General features: G+C 48.1%; 1 protein-coding gene across 4 annotated transcripts in view; it reads right to left on the reverse strand.

Annotated features, from left to right (window-relative positions):
• Positions 1-24,993, reverse strand: part of LOC135511172 (calcium-activated potassium channel subunit alpha-1a-like) — a 383,846-nt gene that overhangs the window by 261,575 nt on the left and 97,278 nt on the right. For all 4 annotated transcript variants that reach the window (XM_064932771.1, XM_064932770.1, XM_064932769.1 and 1 more), the window contains exon 2: positions 16,697-16,867. In XM_064932771.1, the coding sequence (XP_064788843.1) occupies positions 16,697-16,867 (171 nt within the window). The remainder of the gene's footprint in view (positions 1-16,696; positions 16,868-24,993) is intronic.

A 24,993-nucleotide genomic window follows, 5' to 3' on the forward strand; every position in this document is an offset into this window, starting at 1 on the left:
GTCCTCTCCTTCCCTCCCCCTCCTCAGTCCTCTCCTTCCCTCCCAGTCCCTCCTTCCCTCCCCTCCTCCCCCTCCCTCCCAGTCCTCTCCTCTCCCTCCTTCCCTCCCTCCCAGTCCTCTCCTCCCCTCCCTCCCCTCCCTCCCTCCCTCCCCCTCCCCTCCCTTCCCTCCCTCCCCTCCCAGTCCTCTCCTTCCTTCCCTCCCAGTCCTCCTCCTTCCCAGTCCTCTCCTTCCCTCCCCAGTCCTCTCCTTCCTCTCCTTCCTTCCCAGTCCTCTCCTCCCTTCCTCCCAGTCCTCCCTCCCTCCCTCCCAGTCCTCTCCTCTCCTCTCCTTCTCCCAGTCCTCTCCTTCCCTCCCTTCCCTCCTCCCTCCTCCCCTCCCCTCTCCCCTCCCAGTCCTCCCTTCCCTCCCAGTCATCTTCTCTCCTCCTCCCCCTCCCCCTCCCAGTCCTCCCTTCCCTCCCTCCCTCCCAGTCCTCTCCTTCCCTTCCCTCCTAGTCCTCTCCTTCCCTCCCAGTCCTCTCCCCCTTCCAGTCCTCTCCTTCCCTTCCCTCCTCTCCTTCCCTCCCTTCCCTCCCAGTCCTCTCCTCCCTCCCAGTCCTCTCCCTCTGCCTCCTAGTTCCCTCCCTCCCTCCCAGTCCTCCCCCCTCCCAGTCCTCTCCTTCCCTCCCTCCCCTTCCTCCTCTCCTTCCCTCCCCCTTCCCTAGTTCCCTCCTTCCCCTCCCTCTCCTCTCCCCCAGTCCTTCCCCTCCCCCCAGTCCCAGTCCTCTCCTTCCCTCCCTCCCAGTCCTTCTCCTTCCCTCCCCCTTCCCTTCCCTCCCCTTCTAGTTCCCTCCTTCCCTTCCCCCTCCCCTCCCAGTCCTCTCCTTCCCTCCCCCTCCTCTCCTTCCCTCCCTCCCTTCCCTCCTAGTCCTCTCCTTCCCTCCCCCCAGTCCTCCCCTCTCCTTCCCCTTCCCTCCCAGTCCTCTCCCCTTCCCTCCCCCCCCAGTCCCTTCCCTCCCTCCCCCTCCTAGTCCTCTCCTTCCTTCCCCCAGTCCTCTCCTTCCCTCCCTTCCCTCCTTCCTCCTCCCCCTTCCCTCTCCTCTCCTTCCCTCCCAGTCCTCTCCTTCCCTTCCCCATCCTAGTCCCTCCTTCCCTCCCTCTCCTCCTCCCCCTCCCTCCCATCTCTCCTCCCTCCCTTCCCTCTCCCTCCCTCCTCTCCCCCTCCCAGTCCCTCCCCTTCCTCTCCTTCCCTTCCCTCCCTCCCCTCCCAGTCCTCTCCTTCCCTCCCTCCCCCTCCCAGTCCTCTCCCTTCCTAGTCCTCTCCTTCCCCTTCCAGTCCTCCCTTCCCTTCCCTCCTAGTCCTCTCCTTCCCTTCCCTCCCTCCCCCCCAGTCCTCTCCTTCCCCCCTTCCCCCTTCCCTCCCCTCCCAGTCCTCTCCTTCCCCCTTCCCCATCCTCTCCTTCCCTTCCCTCTCCCTCCCTCTCCTCTCCTTCCCTCCCCTCCCAGTCCTCTCCTCCCCCTCCCAGTCCTCTCCGTCCCTTCCCTCCTAGTCCTCTCCCTCTGCTCGCAGTTCCCTCCTTCTCCCCCCTCCCAGTCCCTCCCTCCCTCCCAGTCCTCTCCTTCCCTCCCCATCTTCTCCTTCCCTCCCCTTCTAGTTCCCTCCTTTCCCTCCCTCTCCTCTCTTTCCCTCCCCCCTCCCAGTCCTCCTTCCTCCCCTCCCAGTCCTCTCCGTCCCTTCCCTCCTAGTCCTCTCCCTCTGCTCCTCTCCTCCCTCTCCTTCCCTCCTTTCCTCTCCTCCCTCCCAGTCCTCCCCCCTCCCAGTCCTCATCTTCCCCCTCCTCTCCTCCCTCTCCTCTCCTTCCCTCCCCTCCCAGTCCTCCCTTCCTCCCAGTCCTCCCCCTCCTCCCCTTCCCCCTTCCCCCCTCCCAGTCCTCCCTCCTCCCAGTCCTCTCCTTCCTTCCCTTCCCTCCTAGTCCTCTCCTTCCCTCCTTTCCCTCCATCTCCTCTCTCCTTCCCTCCCCTTCCAGTCCTCTCCTTCCCTCCCCTCCCAGTCCTCTCCTTCCTCTCCCTCCCCTCCCAGTCCTCTCCTCCCCTCCCAGTCCCCCTTCCCAGTCCTCTCCTTCCCTTCCCTCCTAGTCCTCTCCTTCCCTTCCCTCCTAGTCCTCTCCTTCCCTCCCTCCCTCCCCTTCCAGTCCTCTCCTTCCCTTCCCTCCTAGTCCTCTCCTTCCCTTCCCTCCTAGTCCTCTCCTTCCCTCCCTCCACTCGCAGTTCCCTCCTTCTCTCCCCTCCCAGTCTTCTCCTTCCCTCCTGAGTGACGTGACTGGTTAATATTTGATTCGGCTGTAATATGAAGGTGATGGCTCACACACAAAGCACAGCTACAGGGGTCACAAAGGAGGGCCATATTATAACATGGAATCTATTATTTCTCCTGGTTGTTGTGACAGACAGACACACATAAATATAACTGCCATTCCCTTAATGTTCCACACAAGGTGAGAATGACCTGATGGAAAATGAGGATGGCTATGTGTGTGTGTGTGTTGCAAGAAAGGGGTGCTCTCTGCCAATAATACAATTTCCTGAGCCGAATCATTGCTTGCATATATTCTGTCTCTGTCGGGTGATCTCACTCACTCACTCACTCATTCACTCACTCATTCACTCAGGTGTGTCTGCACCTAGTTTCTGTTGCTTTCATGACATTGATGTGATGAGCTGTCATGGGTTTCAGTGACTCGGGTATAAGCTCCCATTAAGACAAATAAACTCACACACTGCATCTGAAAGCACACTGCCATCTGAAAACACACTGCCATCTGAAAACACACTGCCATCTGAAAACACACTGCATCTGAAAACACACTGCCATCTGAAAACACACTGCCATCTGAAAACACACTGCCATCTGAAAACACACTGCCATCTGAAAACACACTGCCATCTGAAAACACACTGCCATCTGAAAACACACTGCCATCTGAAAACACACTGCATCTGAAAACACACTGCCATCTGAAAACACACTGCCATCTGAAAACACACTGCCATCTGAAAACAGACTGCCATCTGAAAACACTGCCATCTGAAAACACACTGCCATCTGAAAACACACTGCCATCTGAAAACACACTGCCATCTGAAAACACACTGCCATCTGAAAGCACACTGCCATCTGAAAACACACTGCCATCCTTAACTACTGAAACACCATCACACAAGACCTTAACTACTGAAACACCATCACACAAGACCTTAACTACTGAAACACCATCACACAAGACCTTAACTACTGAAACACCATCACACAGACCTTAACTACTGAAACACCATCACACAAGACCTTAACTACTGAAACACCATCACACAAGACCTTAACTACTGAAACACCATCACACAGACCTTAACTACTGAAACACCATCACACAAGACCTTAACTACTGAAACACCATCACACAAGACCTTAACTACTGAAACACCATCACACAGACCTTAACTACTGAAACACCATCACACAAGACCTTAACTACTGAAACACCATCACACAGACCTTAACTACTGAAACACCATCACACAGACCTTAACTACTGAAACACCATCACACAAGACCTTAACTACTGAAACACCATCACACAAGACCTTAACTACTGAAACACCATCACACAAGACCTTAACTACTGAAACACCATCACACAAGACCTTAACTACTGAAACACCATCACACAGACCTTAACTACTGAAACACCATCACACAAGACCTTAACTACTGAAACACCATCACACAAGACCTTAACTACTGAAACACCATCACACAAGACCTTAACTACTGAAACACCATCACACAGACCTTAACTACTGAAACACCATCACACAAGACCTTAACTACTGAAACACCATCACACAAGACCTTAACTACTGAAACACCATCACACAGACCTTAACTACTGAAACACCATCACACAAGACCTTAACTACTGAAACACCATCACACAAGACCTTAACTACTGAAACACCATCACACAGACCTTAACTACTGAAACACCATCACACAAGACCTTAACTACTGAAACACCATCACACAAGACCTTAACTACTGAAACACCATCACACAGACCTTAACTACTGAAACACCATCACACAAGACCTTAACTACTGAAACACCATCACACAAGACCTTAACTACTGAAACAGCATCACATGACAAACAACAACTCTATTTCTCAGTTCTCTGACACAGTCTGTGTGTGTGTTATTCCTCTCCTTCACAGATCAGATGATTGAGTGAGGCTACACTGCAGTTGCTATGGTATCACAGCAACAGGTTCCGTGTACACAGATGCTCTTTGCCGCTCTTTGCCGCAGCATAGGCCTAATGCAGGGTAAGAGTCCCACAACACCGCCCACACACACACACACACACGTAGGCATACTCACATTGTCAATATGTGTACAGACACTTGAATCGTGCACACATACAATCGTTCACATACACACACACACACACACTCATTCACCTACAGAAACAATGAACTGTTTAGAGTGCAGTCCCGTGCACATCATGTCAGTATCAGTCAGCAGACAGTCACAGTAGATGTTGTATGGAGATATTTCTATGCAGACTAACTGCTCGCTACAGTCCTCTGTATCATTTCTCCTCAATACATCATTTGGGTAGGCTGTGTGTGTTTCTTGTAGGGCCGGGCGATATATTGAATAAATTCCATCAATTCAAGGTTGTTTTAGCACGGTTCCAAATGCCTGTATTGCAACAACGGAGGTTTTTATTTGTTTGTTTTTATGAGCGTTTTGTCTCTTTTTGGTTTCTTCTCCTTCATTCCTTCTGTGCTGTGTGCCCCCTCCCCCTGCCACTCACTCAATAACAACGTGAGATAACGTCCTCTCTGACAACAAGCACTTTAAATTCGCTATTTGCATTTGAGGTTTGGTCCAACAGAATGGGTCTGTAATAGACGAGAACTTAACCTTTACAATGATACCCTTTATAAACTCAGCAAGAAAAGAACCGACTCATTTTCAGGACCCTGTCTTTCAAAGATAATTCGTAAAAATCCACAGATCTTCATTGTAAAGGGTTTAAACACTATTTCTCATGCTTGTTCAATGAACCAGAAACAATTCATGAACATGCACCTGTGGAACAGTCGTTAAGACACTAACAGCTTACAGACGGTAGGCAATTAAGGTCGCAGTTATGAAAACTTAGGACACTAAAGAGGCCTTTCTACTGACTCCACACCAGATACTGACTGTTACTTTTGATTTTGACCCCCACTTTGTTCAGGGACAGATTATTCCATTTATGTTAGTCACATGTCTGTGGAACTTGTTCAGTTTATGTCGCAGATGCTTAGTCTTGTTATGTTCATACAAATATTTACACATGTTAATTTTATTGAAAATAAACAGTTTATACAGTGAGTATATACAGTGAGAGGAAGTTTCTTTTTTTGCTCAACTCCTAAAATGTAGAACAGAGCAGACCCTACTAATACGAGAGAATTCATGGGCATGATTGTGGAAAATGTATGCTCAGTTTCTGTCGGGCGCGGCATTGCGAATCAACATACCGCTAGCAGACTGTTATACTAGCTGTCTCGTCTGTGTTTTATAATACCACGTACCACTAGCAGACTGTTATACTAGCTGTCTCGTCTGTGTTTTATAATACCACGTACCTCTAGCAGACTGTTATACTAGCTGTCTAGTCTGTGTTTTATAATACCACGTACCTCTAGCAGACTGTTATACTAGCTGTCTAGTCTGTGTTTTATAATACCACGTACCTCTAGCAGACTGTTATACTAGCTGTCTAGTCTGTGTTTTATAATACCACGTACCTCTAGCAGACTGTTATACTAGCTGTCTAGTCTGTGTTTTATAATACCACGTACCTCTAGCAGACTGTTATACTAGCTGTCTAGTCTGTGTTTTATAATACCACGTACCTCTAGCAGACTGTTATACTAGCTGTCTAGTCTGTGTTTTATAATACCACGTACCTCTAGCAGACTGTTATACTAGCTGTCTAGTCTGTGTTTTATAATACCACATACCTCTAGCAGACTGTTATACTAGCTGTCTAGTCTGTGTTTTATAATACCACGTACCTCTAGCAGACTGTTATCCTAGCTGTCTAGTCTGTGTTTTATAATACCACGTACCTCTAGCAGACTATTTTACTAGCTGTCTAGTCTGTGTTTTATAATACCACGTACCACTAGCAGACTGTTATACTAGCTGTCTAGTCTGTGTTTTATAATACCACGTACCACTAGCAGACTGTTATACTAGCTGTCTAGTCTGTGTTTTATAATACCACGAAACTCTAGCAGACTGTTATACTAGCTGTCTAGTCTGTGTTTTATAATACCACGCAGAGACTGTTATACTAGCTGTCTAGTCTGTGTTTTATAATACCACGTACCAGACTGTTATACTAGCAGACTGTTATATACTAGCTGTCTAGTCTGTGTTTTATAATACCACGTACCACTAGCAGACTGTTATACTAGCTGTCTAGTCTGTGTTTTATAATACCACGTACCACTAGCAGACTGTTATACTAGCTGTCTAGTCTGTGTTTTATAATACCACGTACCTCTAGCAGACTGTTATACTAGCTGTCTAGTCTGTGTTTTATAATACCACGTACCTCTAGCAGACTGTTATACTAGCTGTCTAGTCTGTGTTTTATAATACCACGTACCTCTAGCAGACTGTTATACTAGCTGTCTAGTCTGTGTTTTATAATACCACGTACCTCTAGCAGACTGTTATACTAGCTGTCTAGTCTGTGTTTTATAATACCACGTTTAGACTGTTATACTAGCTGTCTAGTCTGTGTTTTATAATACCACGTATACCTCTAGCAGACTGTTATACTAGCTGTCTAGTCTGTGTTTTATAATACCACGTACCTCTAGCAGACTGTTATACTAGCTGTCTAGTCTGTGTTTTATAATACCACGTACCTCTAGCAGACTGTTATACTAGCTGTCTAGTCTGTGTTTTATAATACCACGTATACCTCTAGCAGACTGTTATACTAGCTGTCTAGTCTGTGTTTTATAATACCACGTACCTGTCTAGTCTGTGTTTTATAATACTCTATAATACCACGCAGAGACTGTTATACTAGCTGTCTAGTCTGTGTTTTATAATACCACGTACCTCTAGCAGACTGTTATACTAGCTGTCTAGTCTGTGTTTTATAATACCACGTACCTCTAGCAGACTGTTATACTAGCTGTCTAGTCTGTGTTTTATAATACCACGTACCTCTAGCAGACTGTTATACTAGCTGTCTAGTCTGTGTTTTATAATACCACGTACCTCTAGCAGACTGTTATACTAGCTGTCTAGTCTGTGTTTTATAATACCACGTACCTCTAGCAGACTGTTATACTAGCTGTCTAGTCTGTGTTTTATAATACCACGCAGACTGTTATACTAGCTGTCTAGCAGACTGTTATACTTAGCTGTCTAGTCTGTGTTTTATAATACCACGTACCTCTAGCAGACTGTTAGCTGTTATACTAGTGTCTGTGTTTTATAATACCACGTACCTCTAGCAGACTGTTATACTAGCTGTCTAGTCTGTGTTTTATAATACCACGTACCTCTAGCAGACTGTTATACTAGCTGTCTAGTCTGTGTTTTATAATACCACGTACCTCTAGCAGACTGTTATACTAGCTGTCTAGTCTGTGTTTTATAATACCACGTACCTCTAGCAGACTGTTATACTAGCTGTCTAGTCTGTGTTTTATAATACCACGTACCTCTAGCAGACTGTTATACTAGCTGTCTAGTCTGTGTTTTATAATACCACGTACCTCTAGCAGACTGTTATACTAGCTGTCTAGTCTGTGTTTTATAATACCACAGACTGTTATACTACCTCTAGCAGACTGTTATACTAGCTGTCTAGTCTGTGTTTTATAATACCACGTACCTCTAGCAGACTGTTATACTAGCTGTCTAGTCTGTGTTTTATAATACCACGTACCTCTAGCAGACTGTTATACTAGCTGTCTAGTCTGTGTTTTATAATACCACGTACCTCTAGCTGTCTACTGTTATACTACTGTCTAGTCTGTGTTTTATAATACCTACCTCTAGCAGACTGTTATACTAGCTGTCTAGTCTGTGTTTTATAATACCACGTACCTCTAGCAGACTGTTATACTAGCTGTCTAGTCTGTGTTTTATAATACCACGTACCTCTAGCAGACTGTTATACTAGCTGTCTAGTCTGTGTTTTATAATACCACGTACCTCTAGCAGACTGTTATACTAGCTGTCTAGTCTGTGTTTTATAATACCACGTACCTCTAGCAGACTGTTATACTAGCTGTCTAGTCTGTGTTTTATAATACCACGACTGTTATACCTCTAGCAGACTGTTATACTAGCTGTCTAGTCTGTGTTTTATAATACCACGTACCTCTAGCAGACTGTTATACTAGCTGTCTAGTCTGTGTTTTATAATACCACGTACCTCTAGCAGACTGTTATACTAGCTGTCTAGTCTGTGTTTTATAATACCACGTACCTCTAGCAGACTGTTATACTAGCTGTCTAGTCTGTGTTTTATAATACCACGTACCTCTAGCAGACTGTTATACTAGCTGTCTAGTCTGTGTTTTATAATACCACGTACCTCTAGCAGACTGTTATACTAGCTGTCTAGTCTGTGTTTTATAATACCACGTACCTCTAGCAGACTGTTATACTAGCTGTCTAGTCTGTGTTTTATAATACCACGTACCACTAGCAGCATTTTAGCCACAGACTGTTATGTAGCATCTTCTTATCAACACCTAAACAAAGTGAACAGGCTGTTGTTCAAACAGGTGGAGACAGGCAGGAGGGTCTATTCATAACAGCTCAACTGTTCTACCTTGTTAGCAACAAGTCAGTACGTCAAATGTCTGAGAGCTGCCCCAGTGAACTGTAAGTGCTGTTATTGTGAAGTGGAAACGTGGAAGAGCAACAACGTCTCAGCTGGGACCGCCGAGTCATGAAGCGCAGAGCACCTAAAAATCACCTGTCCTCGGTTGCAACACACATTACCGAGTTCTAAACTGCCTCTGGAAGCAACGTCTGAACTGTTCATCAAGACCACCATGAAATGACTGTCCATGGCCGAGCAGCCGCCCACATGGCTAAGATCACCATGAGCAATGCCAAGCATCGGTTGGAGTCGTGTAAAGCTCGCCGCCATTGGTCTGTGGAGCAGTGGAAACTCGTTCTCTGGAGTGATGACTTTCGCTTGACTATCTGGCAGTCCGACAGCTGAATGTGGATTTGGGGGATGCCAGGAATGCATAGTGCCACCAAACTGTGAAGTTTGGTGGTGGAGGAGGAATAATGGTCTGGGGCTGTTTTTCATGGTTTGGGCCCCTTCGTTCCAGTGAAAGGAAATCTTAATGCTACAGCATACAATGACATTCTAGATGATTCTGTGCTTCCAACTTTGTGGCAACAGTTTGGGGAAGGCCCTTTCCTGTTTCAGCATGACAATGCCCCCGAGCACAAATCGAGGTCCATTCAGAAATGGTTTGTCAAGATAGATGTGGAAGACCTTGACTGGCCTGCACAGAGCCCTGACCTAAACCCAATCAAACACCTTTGGGATGAATTGGAACGCAGACTGTGAGCCAGGCCTAATCGCCCAACATCAGTGCCCGACCTCACTAATGCTCTTGTGACTGAATGGAAGCAAGTCCCCGCAGCAATGTTCCAACATCGAGTGGAAAGTCTTCCCAGAAGAGTGAAGTCTGAATAGAAGCAAAGGTGGGACCATGAATTTGGAATGAGATGTTCGATGAGCAGGTGTCCACATACTTTTGGTCATGTAGTGCATACCATGAATCACCCATAAGTTTGAAAAAAATAATAAGGAGATGATTTTTAGGCTCCCCCCTACATAGAGAAAAAGGATAATGAGGGGGAGATGGGTCCACGCCAGCGGAGAACAGCTAACAGAACGTGAGGAAAGTTGAACTTGTTTAGTACATTGACAGCTCCTGTTCAGGAGTTTGTTTCCATGGTGATGAAAGCCTTGTATCTGAGGCTCTCATATTCTAAGTAGGCATGTAGAACTCTCTTATCACCAAATATTAACTACAACACTTTAGGGTTGGCAGCTTATAGCTTTGTTTGTTTGTTTTGGTCAACACTTAAGAGTTTCCTATTTATTCACTTCCCAAACACCAGCTGTCTATGAAACACCTAAATCATCTCTAAAATAAGAAAACTAAGTCATTTTGGTAACACTTTACTTCAACTTTTTAAATACATATATGATGCTTTATAATGCATTTTAATCAGGATTGTATTAATGGTATGTCTCTATGTGCATCAATATTTCTAAAAAGAAAACATTCTGCTTCTACAAATGAAAATATAAGTTTCTTCCCTTTGTAAAATGTAGGGTTTCCTCCATCTGGTTTTAAGCTCATGGTTGTGAGTCCAGATGCTTTACTCCAGCCCTGTCCAGACACATTTATCATCAGCCTATAACCACAATACACTGCAGCAGACAGACCAGGGGACTCTCCTCTTCTCCTCTCTGTCCGTCCTCGCCCTCCTCTCATCTCCCTTCCCCTTTCTCCCTCTCCTCCTCTCTTTCTCCCTCTCCTCCTCTCTTTCGCTCTCTCCTCCTCTCTTTCTCCCTCTCCTCCTCTCTTTGTCCCTCTCCTCCTCACTCATTCTCCCTCTCCTCCTCTCTTTGTCCCTCTCTTCTCCTTCTCCTCTCTCTTTCCCTTCTCCTCCTCTCTTTGTCCCTCTCCTCCTCACTCATTCTCCCTCTCCTCCTCTCTTTGTCCCTCTCTTCTCCTCCTCCTCTCTCTTTCCCTTCTCCTCCTCTCTCTTTCCCCTACCCCCCCTCCTCTCTTTCTACCACCTCACTCATTCTCCTCCTCTCATTCTCCTCATCACTCATTCTCCCTCTCCTCCTCACTCATTCTCCCGCTCCTCCTCACTCATTCTCCCTCTCCTCCTCACTCACTCATTCTCCTCCTCACTCACTCATTCTCCTCCTCACTCATTCTCCTCATCCTCACTCATTCTCCTCCTCCTCACTCATTCTCCTCCTCACTCACTCATTCTCCTCCTCACCCACTCATTCTCCTCCTCACTCACTCATTCTCCTCCTCACTCACTCATTCTCCTCCTCACTCACTCACTCATTCTCCTCCTCACTCACTCATTCTCCTCCTCACTCACTCACTCATTCTCCTCCTCACTCACTCATTCTCCTCCTCACTCACTCATTCTCCTCCTCACTCCTTCTCCTCACTCATTCTCCCTCTCCTCCTCATTCATTCTCCCTCTCCTCCTCCTCCTCACTCATTCTCCTCCTCACTCACTCATTCTCCTCTTCACTCCTTGTCACCCTCCTCCTCATTCATTCTCCCTCTCCTCCTCTCTTCTCCTTCTCCTCTCTCTTTCCCTTCTCCTCCTCTCTTTGTCCCTCTCCTCCGCACTCATTCTCCCTCTCCTCCTCTCTTTGTCCCTCTCTTCTCCTTCTCCTCTCTCTTTCCTTTCTCCTCCTCTCTCTTTCCCCTACCCCCCTCCTCTCTTTCTACCACCTCAGTCCTCCCTTCTCTTTCTACTACCTCACTCCTCCTCACTCATTCTCCCTCTCCTCCTCACTCATTCTCCCTCTCCTCCTCTCTTTGTCCCTCTCTTCTCATTCTCCTCTCTCTTTCCCCTTCTCCTCTTTTCTCCCTCTCCTCCTCTCTTTCCTCCCTCTCCTCCCTCTCTTGTCCCTCTCTTCTCCTTCTCCTCTCTCTTTTCCCTTCTCCTCCCCTCTCTTTCCCCTACCCCCCCTCCTTTGTCCCTCTCTTCTCATTCTCCTCTCTCTTTCCCCTTCTCCTCTCTTTCTCCCTCTCCTCCTCTCTTTGTCCCTCTCCTCCTCTCTTTGTCCCTCTCTTCTCCTTCTCCTCTCTCTTTTCCCTTCTCCTCCCCTCTCTTTCCCCTACCCCCCCTCCTCTCTTTCTACCACCTCAGTCCTCCCTTCTCTTTCTACTACCTCACTCCTCCTCACTCATTCTCCTCCTCACTCAGTCTCCCTCTCCTCCTCACTCATTCTCCCGCTCCTCCTCACTCATTCTCCCACTCCTCCTCACTCATTCTCCCTCTCCTCCTCACTCATTCTCCCTCTCCTCCTCACTCACTCATTCTTCTCCTCACTCACTCATTCTTCTCCTCACTCATTCTCCTCATCCTCACTCATTCTCCTCCTCACTCATTCTCCTCCTCACTCACTCATTCTCCCTCTCTTATTCTCCTCCTCACTCATTCTCCCTCTCTTATTCTCCTTCTCACTCATTCTCCCTCTCCTCCTCATTCATTCTCCCTCTCCTCCTCCTCCTCACTCATTCTCCTCCTCACTCACTCATTCTCCTCTTCACTCACTCATTCTCCTCCTCGCTCATTCTCCCTCTCCTCCTCTCTTTCTCCCTCTCCTCCTCTCTTTTGCTCTCTCCTCCTCTCTTTGTCCCTCTCCTCCTCACTCATTCTCCCTCTCCTCCTCTCTTCTCCTTCTCCTCTCTCTTTCCCTTCTCCTCCTCTCTTTGTCCCTCTCCTCCTCACTCATTCTCCCTCTCCTCCTCTCTTTGTCCCTCTCTTCTCCTTCTCCTCTCTCTTTTCCCTTCTCCTCCTCTCTCTTTCCCCTACCCCCCCTCCTCTCTTTCTACCACCTCAGTCCTCCCTTCTCTTTCTACTACCTAACTCCTCCTCACTCATTCTCCTCCTCTCATTCTCCTCCTCACTCAGTCTCCCTCTCCTCCTCACTCAGTCTCCCTCTCCTCCTCACTCATTCTCCCACTCCTCCTCACTCATTCTCCCTCTCCTCCTCACTCATTCTCCCTCTCCTCCTCACTCACTCATTCTTCTCCTCACTCACTCATTCTCCTCCTCACTCATTCTCCTCATCCTCACTCATTCTCCTCCTCCTCACTCATTCTCCTCCTCACTCACTCATTCTCCTCCTCACCCACTCATTCTCCTCCTCACTCACTCATTCTCCTCACTCACTCATTCTCCTCCTCACTCATTCTCCTCCTCCTCACTCATTCTCCTCCTCACTCACTCATTCTCCTCACCCACTCATTCTCCTCCTCACTCACTCATTCTCCTCCTCACTCACTCATTCTCCTCCTCACTCACTCATTCTCCTCCTCACTCACTCATTCTCCTCCTCACTCACTCATTCTCCTCTTCCTCACTCATTCTCCCTCTCCTCTCTTATTCGCCTCCTCACTCATTCTCCCTCTCTTATTCTCCTCCTCACTCATTCTCCCTCTCCTCCTCATTCATTCTCCCTCTCCTCCTCCTCATCACTCATTCTCCTCCTCACTCACTCATTCTCCTCTTCACTCACTCATTCTCCTCCTCGCTCATTCTCCCTCTCCTCCTCTGTAATTCTCCTCCTCACTCATTCTCCCTCTCCTCTCTTATTCTCCTCCTCACTCATTCTCCCTCTCTTATTCTCCTTCTCATTCATTCTCCCTCTCCACCTCTCTTATTCTCCTACTTACTCATCCTCCCTCTCATTCTACCTCTCCTCCTCGCTCATTCTCCCTCTCCTCCTCTCTTATTCTCCTCCTCACTCATTCTCCCACTCCTCCTCTCTTATTCTCCTCCCCACTAATTCTCCCACTCCTCCTCTCTTATTCTCCTCCCCACTAATTCTCCCTCTCCTCCTCTCTTATTCCCCTCTCACTCATTCTCCCTCTCCTCCTCACTCATTCTCCCTCTCCTCCTCACTCATTCTCCCTCTACTCCTCTCTTTGTCCCTCTCTTCTCATTCTCCTCTCTCTTTTCCCTTCTCCTACTCTCTTTCTCCCTCTCCTCCTCTCTTTGTCCCTCTCCTCCTCACTCATTCTCCCTATCCTCCTCTCTTTGTCCCTCTCTTCTCCTTCTCCTCTCTCTTTCCCTTCTCCTCCTCTCTTTGTCCCTCTCCTCCTCACTCATTCTCCCTCTCCTCCTCTCTTTGTCCCTCTCTTCTTCTTCTCCTCTCTCTTTTCCCTTCTCCTCCTCTCTCTTTCCCCTACCCCCCCTCCTCTCTTTCTACCACCTCAGTCCTCCCTTCTCTTTCTACTACCTCACTCCTCCTCACTCATTCTCCTCCTCTCATTCTCCTCCTCACTCATTCTCCCTCTCCTCCTCACTCATTCTCCCACTCCTCCTCACTCATTCTCCCGCTCCTCCTCACTCATTCTCCCTCTCCTCCTCCATCATTCTCCTCCTCACTCATTCTCTACCTTACTCATTCTCCTCCTCACTCATTCTCCTCCTCCTCAATCAACCTCCCTCTCCTCCTCACTCATTCTCCCGCTCCTCCTCACTCATTCTCCCTCTCCTCCTCACTCATTCTCCCTCTCCTCCTCACTCATTCTCCCGCTCCTCCTCACTCATTCTCCCTCTCCTCCACCATCATTCTCCTCCTCACTCATTCTCTTCCTTACTCATTCTCCTCCTCACTCATTCTCCTCCTCCTCAATCAACCTCCCTCTCCTCCTCACTCATTCTCCGGCTCCTCCTCACTCATTCTCCCTCTCCTCCTCACTCATTCTCCCTCTCCTCCTCACTCATACTCCTCCTCACTCATTCTCCCTCTCCTCCTCACTCATTCTCCCTCTCCTCCTCACTCATACTCCTCCTCACTCATTCTCCCTCTCCTCCTCACTCATGCTCCTCCTCACTCATTCTCCCTCTCCTCCTCACTCATTCTCCTCCTCACTCATCCTCCTCACTCATCCTCCTCACTCATCATCCCTCTCCTCCTCACTCATTCTTCTCCTCCCTCATTCTCCCTCTCCTCCTCACTAATTCTCCTCCTCACTCACTCATTCTCCTCCTCACTCACTCATTCTGCTTCTCCTCCTCACTCATTCTCCCTCTCCTCCTCATTCAGTCTCCCTCTCCTCCTCACTCATTCTCCCTCTCCTCCTCACTCATTCTCCCTCTCGTATTCTCCTTCTCACTCATTCTCCCTCTCCTCCTCATTCATTCTCCCTCTCCTCCTTCTCCTCCTCACTCATTCTCCTCCTCACTCATTCTCCTCCTCACTGACTCATTCTCCTCTTCACTCACTCATTCTCCTCCTCGCTCATTCTCCCTCTCCTCCTCTCTTATTCTCCTCCTCACTCATTCTCCCTCTCCTCTCTTATTCTCCTCCTCACTCATTCTCCCTCTCTTATTCTCCTCCTCGCTCATTCTCCCTCTCGTCCTCTCGTATTCTCCTCCTCACTCATTCTCCCACTCCTCCCCACTAATTCTCCCTCTCCTCCTCACTCATTCTCCCTCTCCTCCTCACTCATTCTCCCTCTCCTCCTCACTCATTCGCCCTCTCAAATCAAATGTATTTATATAGCCCTTCTTACATCAGCTGATATCTCAAAGTGCTGTACAGAAACCCAGCCTAAAACCCCAAACCCCAAAACCAGCGAGAACCACTAGGACTGGACTAGACCAAAACCAGCTAGAACCGACAGGACTGGACTAGACCAAAACCAGCGAGACCCAGCAGGACTGGACAAAACCAAAACCAGCTAGAACCAACAGGACTGGACTAGACCAAAACCAGCGAGAACCAACAGGACTGGACGAGACCAAAACCAGCTAGAACCACAGGACTGGACTAGACCAAAACCAGCAAGAACCAACATGACTGGACTAGACCAAAACCAGCTAGAACCAACAGGACTGGACAAAACCAAAACCAGCTAGAACCAACAGGACTGGACAAAACCAAAACCAGCTAGAACCAACAGGACTGGACAAAACCAAAACCAGTGAGAACCAACATGACTGGACTAGACCAAAACCAGCTAGAACCACAGGACTGGACTAAACCAAAACCAGCTAGAACCACAGGACTGGACTAGACCAAAACCAGCTAGAACCAACAGGACTGGACTAGACCAAAACCAGCGAGAACCAACAGGACTGGACTAGACCAAAACCAGCTAGAACCACAGGACTGGACTAGACCAAAACCAGCTCGAACCACAGGACTGGACTAGACCAAAACCAGCTAGAACCAACAGGACTGGACAAAACCAAAACCAGCTAGAACCACAGGACTGGACTAGAACAAAACCAACTCGAACCACAGGACTGGACTAGACCAAAACCAGCTAGAACCACAGGACTGGACATAACCAAAACCAGCGAGAACCAACAAGACTGGACTAGACCAAAACCAGCTAAAACCACAGGACTGGACTAGACCAAAACCAGCTAGAACCACAGGACTGGACTAGACCAAAACCAGCTAGAACCACAGGACTGGACTAGACCAAAACTAGCTAGAACCAACAGGACTGAGTATAACAACCCAAATACTAGGTCTGTTGTGATACCAGAATCTCAATATTTCCATGGCAAAAATGAAAACACAAAGCAGCCCAAACTCTTTGTTACTTTAAAATCCTGCTGTATGTAATACATTGTGTTACAGCTTGGAAAATAAATGCATGTGACTCTGGATGACAACATAATGAGTTATAGAAATACACCAGAACCAAGAATAACTTCCTTAGAATCATAGGACTCTTCCGGTGTGTATCCACCGACCCCACACACACACACACACACACACACACACACACACACACACACACACACACACACACACACACACACACACACACACACACACACACACGCGTACGTACCAGGACTCTGCCGGTGAGTGTCTGTGCTGATATCATGACCCCGGCCCAGTCCTTAACGGAGGTCATCCAGCCCACCTCGCTGGCAGGGACCACTTCGTCCTTCTCATCAGGACCCTTAGCTGTACTGTCTGCTGCCTGACTGTTAGCAGGGTTATTTACCTTCTGGGCCTCCTGGAACAAAAGGGGGAGGGAGAGGTGGGGGGGGGGTGGGGGGTGGAGAGAGAGACAGTGGGGGTAGAGAGAGAGAGGGAGAGGTGGGGTGGAGAACGAGAGAGGGGGGTGGGGGTGGAGAGAGAGGGGGTGGAGAGAGAGAGAGGGGGGTGGAGAGAGAGAGAGGGGGTGGAGAGAGAGAGAGGGGGTGGAGAGAGAGAGAGGGAGTGGAGAGAGAGAGAGGAGGGTAGAGAGAGAGGGGGGGTGGAGAGAGAGAGAGGGGGGTGTGAGAGAAAGTGGGGGTGGAGAGCGAGAGGGAGAGGTGGGGTGGAGAACGAGAGAGGGGGGGTGGAGAGAGAGGGGGGGTGGAGAGAGAGAGAGAGAGAGAGATAAAGACTGCATTAACATTTTGTTGATCAAACAGATATTATTTCACATAGAAATATCATGTCAGTTGTTTTATATGTTATATTTATATCTGCAATATTCTACCAGATCATCTAGCACCATGTCCCTGAGAGGAGAGTGGGCTTGGACGTACATGTACTGTCCAGCTCCATTAGGTGTACTGTCCAGCTCCATTAAGTTTACTGTACTGTCCAGCTCCATTAGATGTACTGTCCAGCTCCATTAGGTGTACATGTACTCTCCAGCTCCATTAGGTGTACTGTCCTGCTCCATTAGATGTACTGTCCTGCTCCATTAGGTGTACTGTCCAGCTCCATTAGATGTACTGTCCAGCTCCATTAGATGTACTGTCCAGCTCCATTATGTGTACATGTACTGTCCAGCTCCATTAAGTTTACTGTACTGTCCAGCTCCATTAGATGTACTGTCCAGCTCCATTATGTGTACATGTACTGTCCAGCTCCATTAGATGTACTGTCCAGCTCAATTAGGTGTACATGTACTGTCCAGCTCCATTAGGTGTACTGTACTGTCCAGCTCCATTAGGTGTACTGTACTGTCCAGCTCCATTAGGTGTACTGTACTGTCCAGCTCCATTAGGTGTACTGTACTGTCCAGCTCCAATAGGTGTACTGTACTGTCCAGCTCCATTAGGTGTACTGTACTGTCCAGGTCTATTAAATGTGCTGTCCAGCTCCATTATGCGTGCTGTCCAGCTCCATTATGTGTACTGTCCAGTTCCATTAGTTGTACTGTACAACTCCATTAGGTGTAATGTACTGTCCAGCTCCATTAGGTGTAATGTACTGTCCAGCTCCATTAGGTGTACTGTACTGTCCAACTCCATTAGGTGTAATGTACTGTCCAACTCCATTAGGTGTACTGTACTGTCCAGCTCCATTAGGTGTACTGTCCAACTCCATTAGGTGTACTGTCCAGGTCCATTAGGTGTACTGTACTGTCCAGCTCCATTAGGTGTACTGTCCAGCTCCATTAGGTGTACTGTCCAGCTCCATTAGGTGTACTGTACTGTCCAGCTCCATTAGGTGTACTGTACTGTCCAGCTCCATTAGGTGTACTGTACTGTCCAGCTCCATTAGGTGTACTGTACTGTCCAGCTCCATTAGGTGTACTGTACTGTCCAGCTCCGTTAGGTGTACTGTACTGTCCAGCTCCATTAGATGTACTGTCCAGCTCAATTAGGTGTACATGTACTGTCCAGCTCCATCAGGTGTACTGTCCAGCTCCATTAGGTGTACTGTACTGTCCAGCTCCATTAGGTGTACTGTACTGTCCAGCTCCATTAGGTGTACTGTACTGTCCAGCTCCAATAGGTGTACTGTACTGTCCAGGTCTATTAAATGTGCTGTCCAGCTCCATTATGTGTGCTGTCCAGCTCCATTATGTGTACTGTCCAGTTCCATTAGTTGTACTGTACAACTCCATTAGGTGTAATGTACTGTCCAGCTCCAATAGGTGTACTGTACTGTCCAGCTCCATTAGGTGTACTGTCCAGCTCCATCAGGTGTACTGTACTGTCCAGCTCCACTAGGTGTACTGTACTGTCCAGCTCCAATAGGTGTACTGTACTGTTCAGCTCCATTAGGTGTACATGTACTGTCCAGCTCCAATAGGTGTACTGTACTGTCCAGCTCCATTAGGTGTACATGTACTGTCCAGCTCCAATAGATGTATTGTACTGTCCAGCTCCATTAGGTGTACTGTACTGTCCAGCTCCATTAGGTGTACATGTACTGTCCAGCTCCATTAGGTGTACTGTACTGTCCAGCTCCATTAGGTGTACTGTACTGTCCAGCTCCATTAGGTTTACTGTACTGTCCAGCTCCATTAGTTGCCATCTAAAGTATTCATAAAATCTACCTAATTACTACATGACCATATGAACTGACACAAGATCTGCATTATTGTAAGAGAAAAGGTTGTTATCAGCTGAGTCCCCATAGACAGTGTGGTGGTGATGCCTGGTATGTCAACCTGAGTCCCCATAGACAGTGTGGTGGTGATGTCTGGTATGTCAACCTGAGTCCCCATAGACAGTGTGGTGGTGATGTCTGGTATGTCAACCTGAGTCCCCATAGACAGTGTGGTGGTGATGTCTGGTATGTCAACCTGAGTCCCCATAGACAGTGTGGTAATGATGTCTGGTATGTCAACCTGAGTCCCCATAGACAATGTGGTGTTGATGTCTGGTATGTCAACCTGAGTCCCCATAGACAGTGTGGTAATGATGTCTGGTATGTCAACCTGAGTCCCCATAGACAGTGTGGTGGTGATGTCTGGTATGTCAACCTGAGTCCCCATAGACAATGTGGTGTTGATGTCTGGTATGTCAACCTGAGTCCCCATAGACAGTGTGGTGGTGATGTCTGGTATGTCAACCTGAGGCTCCGGCTGCTGATACAGAAGACAGACACACTGCCTTCACATCTTACACTGTCAAGGCCATTAAACACGTCCCTGCCACGTACGTGTGTGTGTGTGTGTGTGTGTGTGTGTGTGTGTGTGTGTGTGTGTGTGTGTGTGTGTGTGCGTGCGTGCGTGCGTGCGTGCGTGCGTGCGTGTGTCGTCGCTTTTTGCCAATATGGGCCTGTAAGTTCATTCATCCCCGGGGTATACAGTGGCATAAGACTAATATTGTCATGCAGGCCCCTCAACCTTGTGTCTGAATGAGTGAGCATCCACTCGCCAATGTTACTGTACGTACGCAGCTGTTCAGCCATCCACTAACTCAAATAACACTCCACTTCATGTTTCCCCCTCAACCATTAAGCTGCATGGTTTAATTGCACACACACACCGCCTGGCGAGGTAGAGTAGAGGTCAGCGTGTCACCGCTAGGCCTATAAACCATTGGGTGTAGCCCAGCGAATGGCGTCACAGAGAATCCCTGGCACTCCAATAACTTTCAGAGCTCTCGACGGCTGCCCGCTCTCTCTTCCAAGGAAGCTCACTCGTATTTCATCAGGAAACACATATAGTAGTTCATATTTTATTACGACCCACCGACACTGCTCGTTCTCTCTGGACCCAACCTGGGTTCAAACACTATGCAAAATCTTTCTAATTATGCCTAGTGTCTGCCTCAAGTGTCAAATGGGCGGAGTTTTCCGTTTTCAGACTTTTCCGTTGGTTCATTAAGCAAAGCAAAGCTCAATCAAGCACATACTGTATAAAGTATATGGAATGATTTCGATTGTTGTTTCAACCTGGTTCATGCTCTAGACGTCTGACAGACGGGTCAGCGCCGTACAAGTGGAGTCTCTGGTTCATGCTCTAGATGTCTGACAGACGGGTCAGCGCCATACAAGTGGAGTCTCTGGTTCATGCTCTAGATGTCTGACAGACGGGTCAGCACCATACAAGTGGAGTCTCTGGTTCATGCTCTAGACGTCTGACAGACGGGTCAGCTCCATACAAGTGGAGTCTCTGGTTCATGCTCTAGACGTCTGACAGACGGGTCAGCACCATACAAGTGGAGTCTCTGGTTCATGCTCTAGACGTCTGACAGACGGGTCAGCGCCATACAAGTGGAGTCTCTGGTTCATGCTCTAGATGTCTGACAGACGGGTCAGTGCCATACAAGTGGAGTCTCTGGTTCATGCTCTAGACGTCTGACAGACGGGTCAGCTCCATACAAGTGGAGTCTCTGGTTCATGCTCTAGACGTCTGACAGACGGGTCAGCGCCATACAAGTGGAGTCTCTGGTTCATGCTCTAGACGTCTTACAGACGGGTCAGCTCCATACAAGTGGAGTCTCTGGTTCATGCTCTAGACGTCTGACAGACGGGTCAGCACCATACAAGTGGAGTCTCTGGTTCATGCTCTAGATGTCTGACAGACGGGTCAGCACCATACAAGTGGAGTCTCTGGTTCATGGACTGTGTGACGTCAGCAGACTGGGATAGCACTGTGTTTGGGTGACTTGATACTGCGTATGACATCCTAAGGTAATCTGAATACTGAACAGGTATAAAATACCCAGAATACACCTGAACTACATGTTTCTGTCTTGTTTTCCGGTGGTTCGTCCATCTTTCTCCTTGCTAACTGACCCAGGAATGTCTCAGGGCTCTAGACACTAGTACATCTCATTCTCAGAACTGTGAAGCTGAGAAGAGACATACCAGCAGACCAACCCAGACACCAGTGCACCAATATAGTTCGTAGGCTTTCAGGGACATACTCAGTAATATTCCTTTCTGGCTGGCTGACGGACGCACACACACACAGACAGCCTCCCATTAAAACCCAGCAACGGAGAAAGAGAAAGAGGGGGAGAGAGGGGAGAGTGGGGGAGAGAGAGAGAAAAAGGGGGAGAGAGGAAGAGGGGGAGAGAGAAAGAGAGCGAGAGTCAGTACTCGGTCAGTCGGTTTGGAGAGGATTGTCCAGTTACAATTGGATTATATTCCTTAACGATCCAACATGGCCACAGCTGCCATTTTCCTAATTACATTCTCTCCTATAACAATAACCTCCTTCTGAAAGGTTACCATAGTCACTAGATCATTATCTATCTGCTGCTGCTGCTTATAGACCACACATAGCATGACAGTGTCCCAAATGGCACCCTATTCCCAATGGGCCCTGGTCAACAGAAGTGCACTACATAGGAAATAGGGTGCCATTTGGGACAGGCCAGAAGTGCAGTGGAAAATGGGGTTAGGAGAGCTTCATAGGCAATCATTCATGTATCTATAGAGGTGTTCTGAGCTGTCACACCCCTATAACCTAACCCCTCCCTATAGTCTCACCCCTCCCTATAACCTGTGTGGTGTACTGTGGTGTACCGCAGGGCAGCTCTCTATGCCCTCTACTCTTTTCTTTTTTTACCAGTGACCTGCCACTGGTATTAAACAAAGCATGTGTGTCCATGTATGCTGATAATTCAATGATACATGCATCAGCAACCACAGCTAATGAAGTACCTGAATCCCTTAAAGAGTTGCAGTCTGTTTTGGAATGGGTGGCCAGTAATAAACTGCTCCTGAACATCAAGAGCATTGTATTTTTTGGTACAAATCATTCTCTCAGTTCTAAACCTCTATGGAATCTTTTCAACATGGCGCCGACAGAGATGGTTGCTTCGCGTTCTTAGGAAACTATGCTGTATTTTTACTTACACTGTTACCCCGGAGACTTAAGATTTTCTGGGGTAACAGTGTAAGAAATAATACATAAAAATCAAAATACTGCATAGTTTCCTATTACATACAGCCGGGAAGAACTATTGGATACAAGAGCAACGTCAACTTACCAACATTACGACTTTCCCGAAGCGGATCCTCTGTTTGGACCACCAACTAGGACAATGGATCGGATCCCAGTAGGCAACCCAAAACAATGGCGCCGGAGAAGGAGCAGACGGAGCGGTCTTCTGGTCTGGCTCCGTAGACGGGCACATCGCTCAACGCTCCCGAGTATACTACTCACCAATGTCCAGTCTCTTGACAACAAGGTAGACGAAATTTGAGCGAGGGTTGCATTCCAGAGAGACATCAGAGATTGTAACATTCTCTGTTTCACGGAAACATGGCTCACTCGGGATAAGTCATCAGAGTCGGTACAGCCACCCGGTTTCTTCACGCATCGCGCCGACAGAAACAAACATCTCTCTGGTAAGAAGAAGGCCGTGGGGTGTATGCCTTATGATTAACGACTCTTGGTGCAATCATAAAAACATACAGGAACTCAAGTCCTTTTGTTCACCTGACCTAGAATTCCTTACAATCAAATGCCGACCGCATTATCTACCAAGAGAATTCTCTTCGATTACAATCACAGTCGTGTATATCCTGACACAAGCAGACACCTCGACGGCCCTGAAAAAAATTAATTGGACTCTATGTAAACTGGAAACCACATATCCTTAGGCTGCATTTACTGTAGCTGGGGATTTTAACTAAGCTAATCTCAAAACAAGGCTAAATTTTATCAGCATATCGAATGCGCAATCCGGGCTGGCAGAATTCTGGATCATTGCTACTCTTAACTTCCACGACGCACACAAAGCCCTCCCTCGCCCTCCTTTCGTGCAAAACTGAAAGCGCAAACCACTGCTTTTAATCATGGCAAGGTGACCGGAAACAAACAGTGTAGCTATTCCCTCCGCAAGGCAACCAAATAAGCTAAGCGTCAGTATAGAGACAAAGTAGAGTCACAATTCAACGGCTCAGACACGAGACGTATGTGGCAGGGTCTACAGTCAATCATGGATTACAAAAGGAAAACCAGCCATGTCGCGGACACAGACGTCTTGCTCCCAGACAAACTAAACAATTATTTGCTCGCTTTGAGGACAATACAGTGCCACTGACACGGCCCGCCACCAAAACCTGCAGGTTCTACTTCACCACGGCCAACGTGTGTAAAACATTTAAACGTGTTAACCCTCGCAAGGCTGTTGGCCCAGACAGCATCCCCAGCCGCGTCCTCAGAGTATGCGCAGACCAGCTGGCTGGTGTGTTTACGGACATATTAAATCAATACCGATCCCAGACTGCTGTTCCCACATGCTTCAAGAGGGCCACCATTGTTCCTGTTCCAAAGAAAGCTAAGGTAACTGAGCTAAACGACTATCGCCCCGTTGCACTCACTTCCGTCATCATTATGACGTGCTTTGAGAGACCTGTCAAGGATCATATCACCTCCACCTCCACCCTACCTGACACCCTAGACCCACTCCAATTTATTTACTGCCCCAATAGGTCCACAGACAACACAATTGCAATCATACTGCACAGTGCCCTAACCCATCTGGGCAAGAGGAATACCTATGTAAGAATGCTGTTCACTGATTACAGCTCAGCATTTAACCCCATAGTACCCTCTAAACTCATCATTAAGCTCGAGACCCTGGGTCTCGACTCCGCCCTGTGCAACTGGGTCCTGGACTTTCTGACGGGCTGCCCCCAGGTGGTGAGGGTAGGAAACAACATCTCCACCCCGCTGATCCTCAACACTGGGGCCCCACAAGGGTGCGTTATCAGCCCTCTCCTGTACTCCCTGTTCACCCATGACTGCGTGACCACGCACGCCTCCAACTCAATCATCAAGTTTGCAGACGACACTACAGTGGTAGGCTAGATTACCAACAATGACCAGACGGCCTACAGGGAGGAGGTGAGGGCCCTCGGAGTGTGGTGTCAGGAAAATAACCTCACACTCAATGTCAACAAAACAAAGGAGATGATCGTGGACTTCAGGAAACAGCAGAGGTAGCAGCCCCCTATACACATCGACGGGACAGTAGTGGGGAAGGTGGAAAGTTTTAAGTTCCTCTGCGTACACATCACGGACAAACTGAAATGGTCCGCCCACACAGACAGCGTGGTGAAGAAGGCACAACAGCGCCTCTTCAACCTCAGGAGACTGAAGAAATTTGGCTTGTCACCGAAAACACTCACAAACTTTTACAGATGCACAATTGAGAGCATCCTGTCGGGTTGTATCACCGCCTGGTACAGCAACTACTCCGTCCACAACCGTAAGGCTCTCCAGAGGGTAGTGAGGTCAGCAAAACGCATCACCGGGGGCAAACTACCTGCCTTCCAGGACACCTACACCACCCGATGTCACAGGAAGGCCATGAAGATCATCAAGGACAATAACCACCCGAGCCAGAAGGTGAGGTCAGCACAGGTGCATCAAAGATGGGACCAAGAGACTGAAAAACAGCTTCCATCTTAAAGCCATCAGACTGTTAAACAGCTTCTATCTCA

Source organism: Oncorhynchus masou, chromosome 23, assembly GCF_036934945.1.
Source record: "Oncorhynchus masou masou isolate Uvic2021 chromosome 23, UVic_Omas_1.1, whole genome shotgun sequence".
NCBI lineage: Eukaryota > Metazoa > Chordata > Actinopteri > Salmoniformes > Salmonidae > Oncorhynchus > Oncorhynchus masou.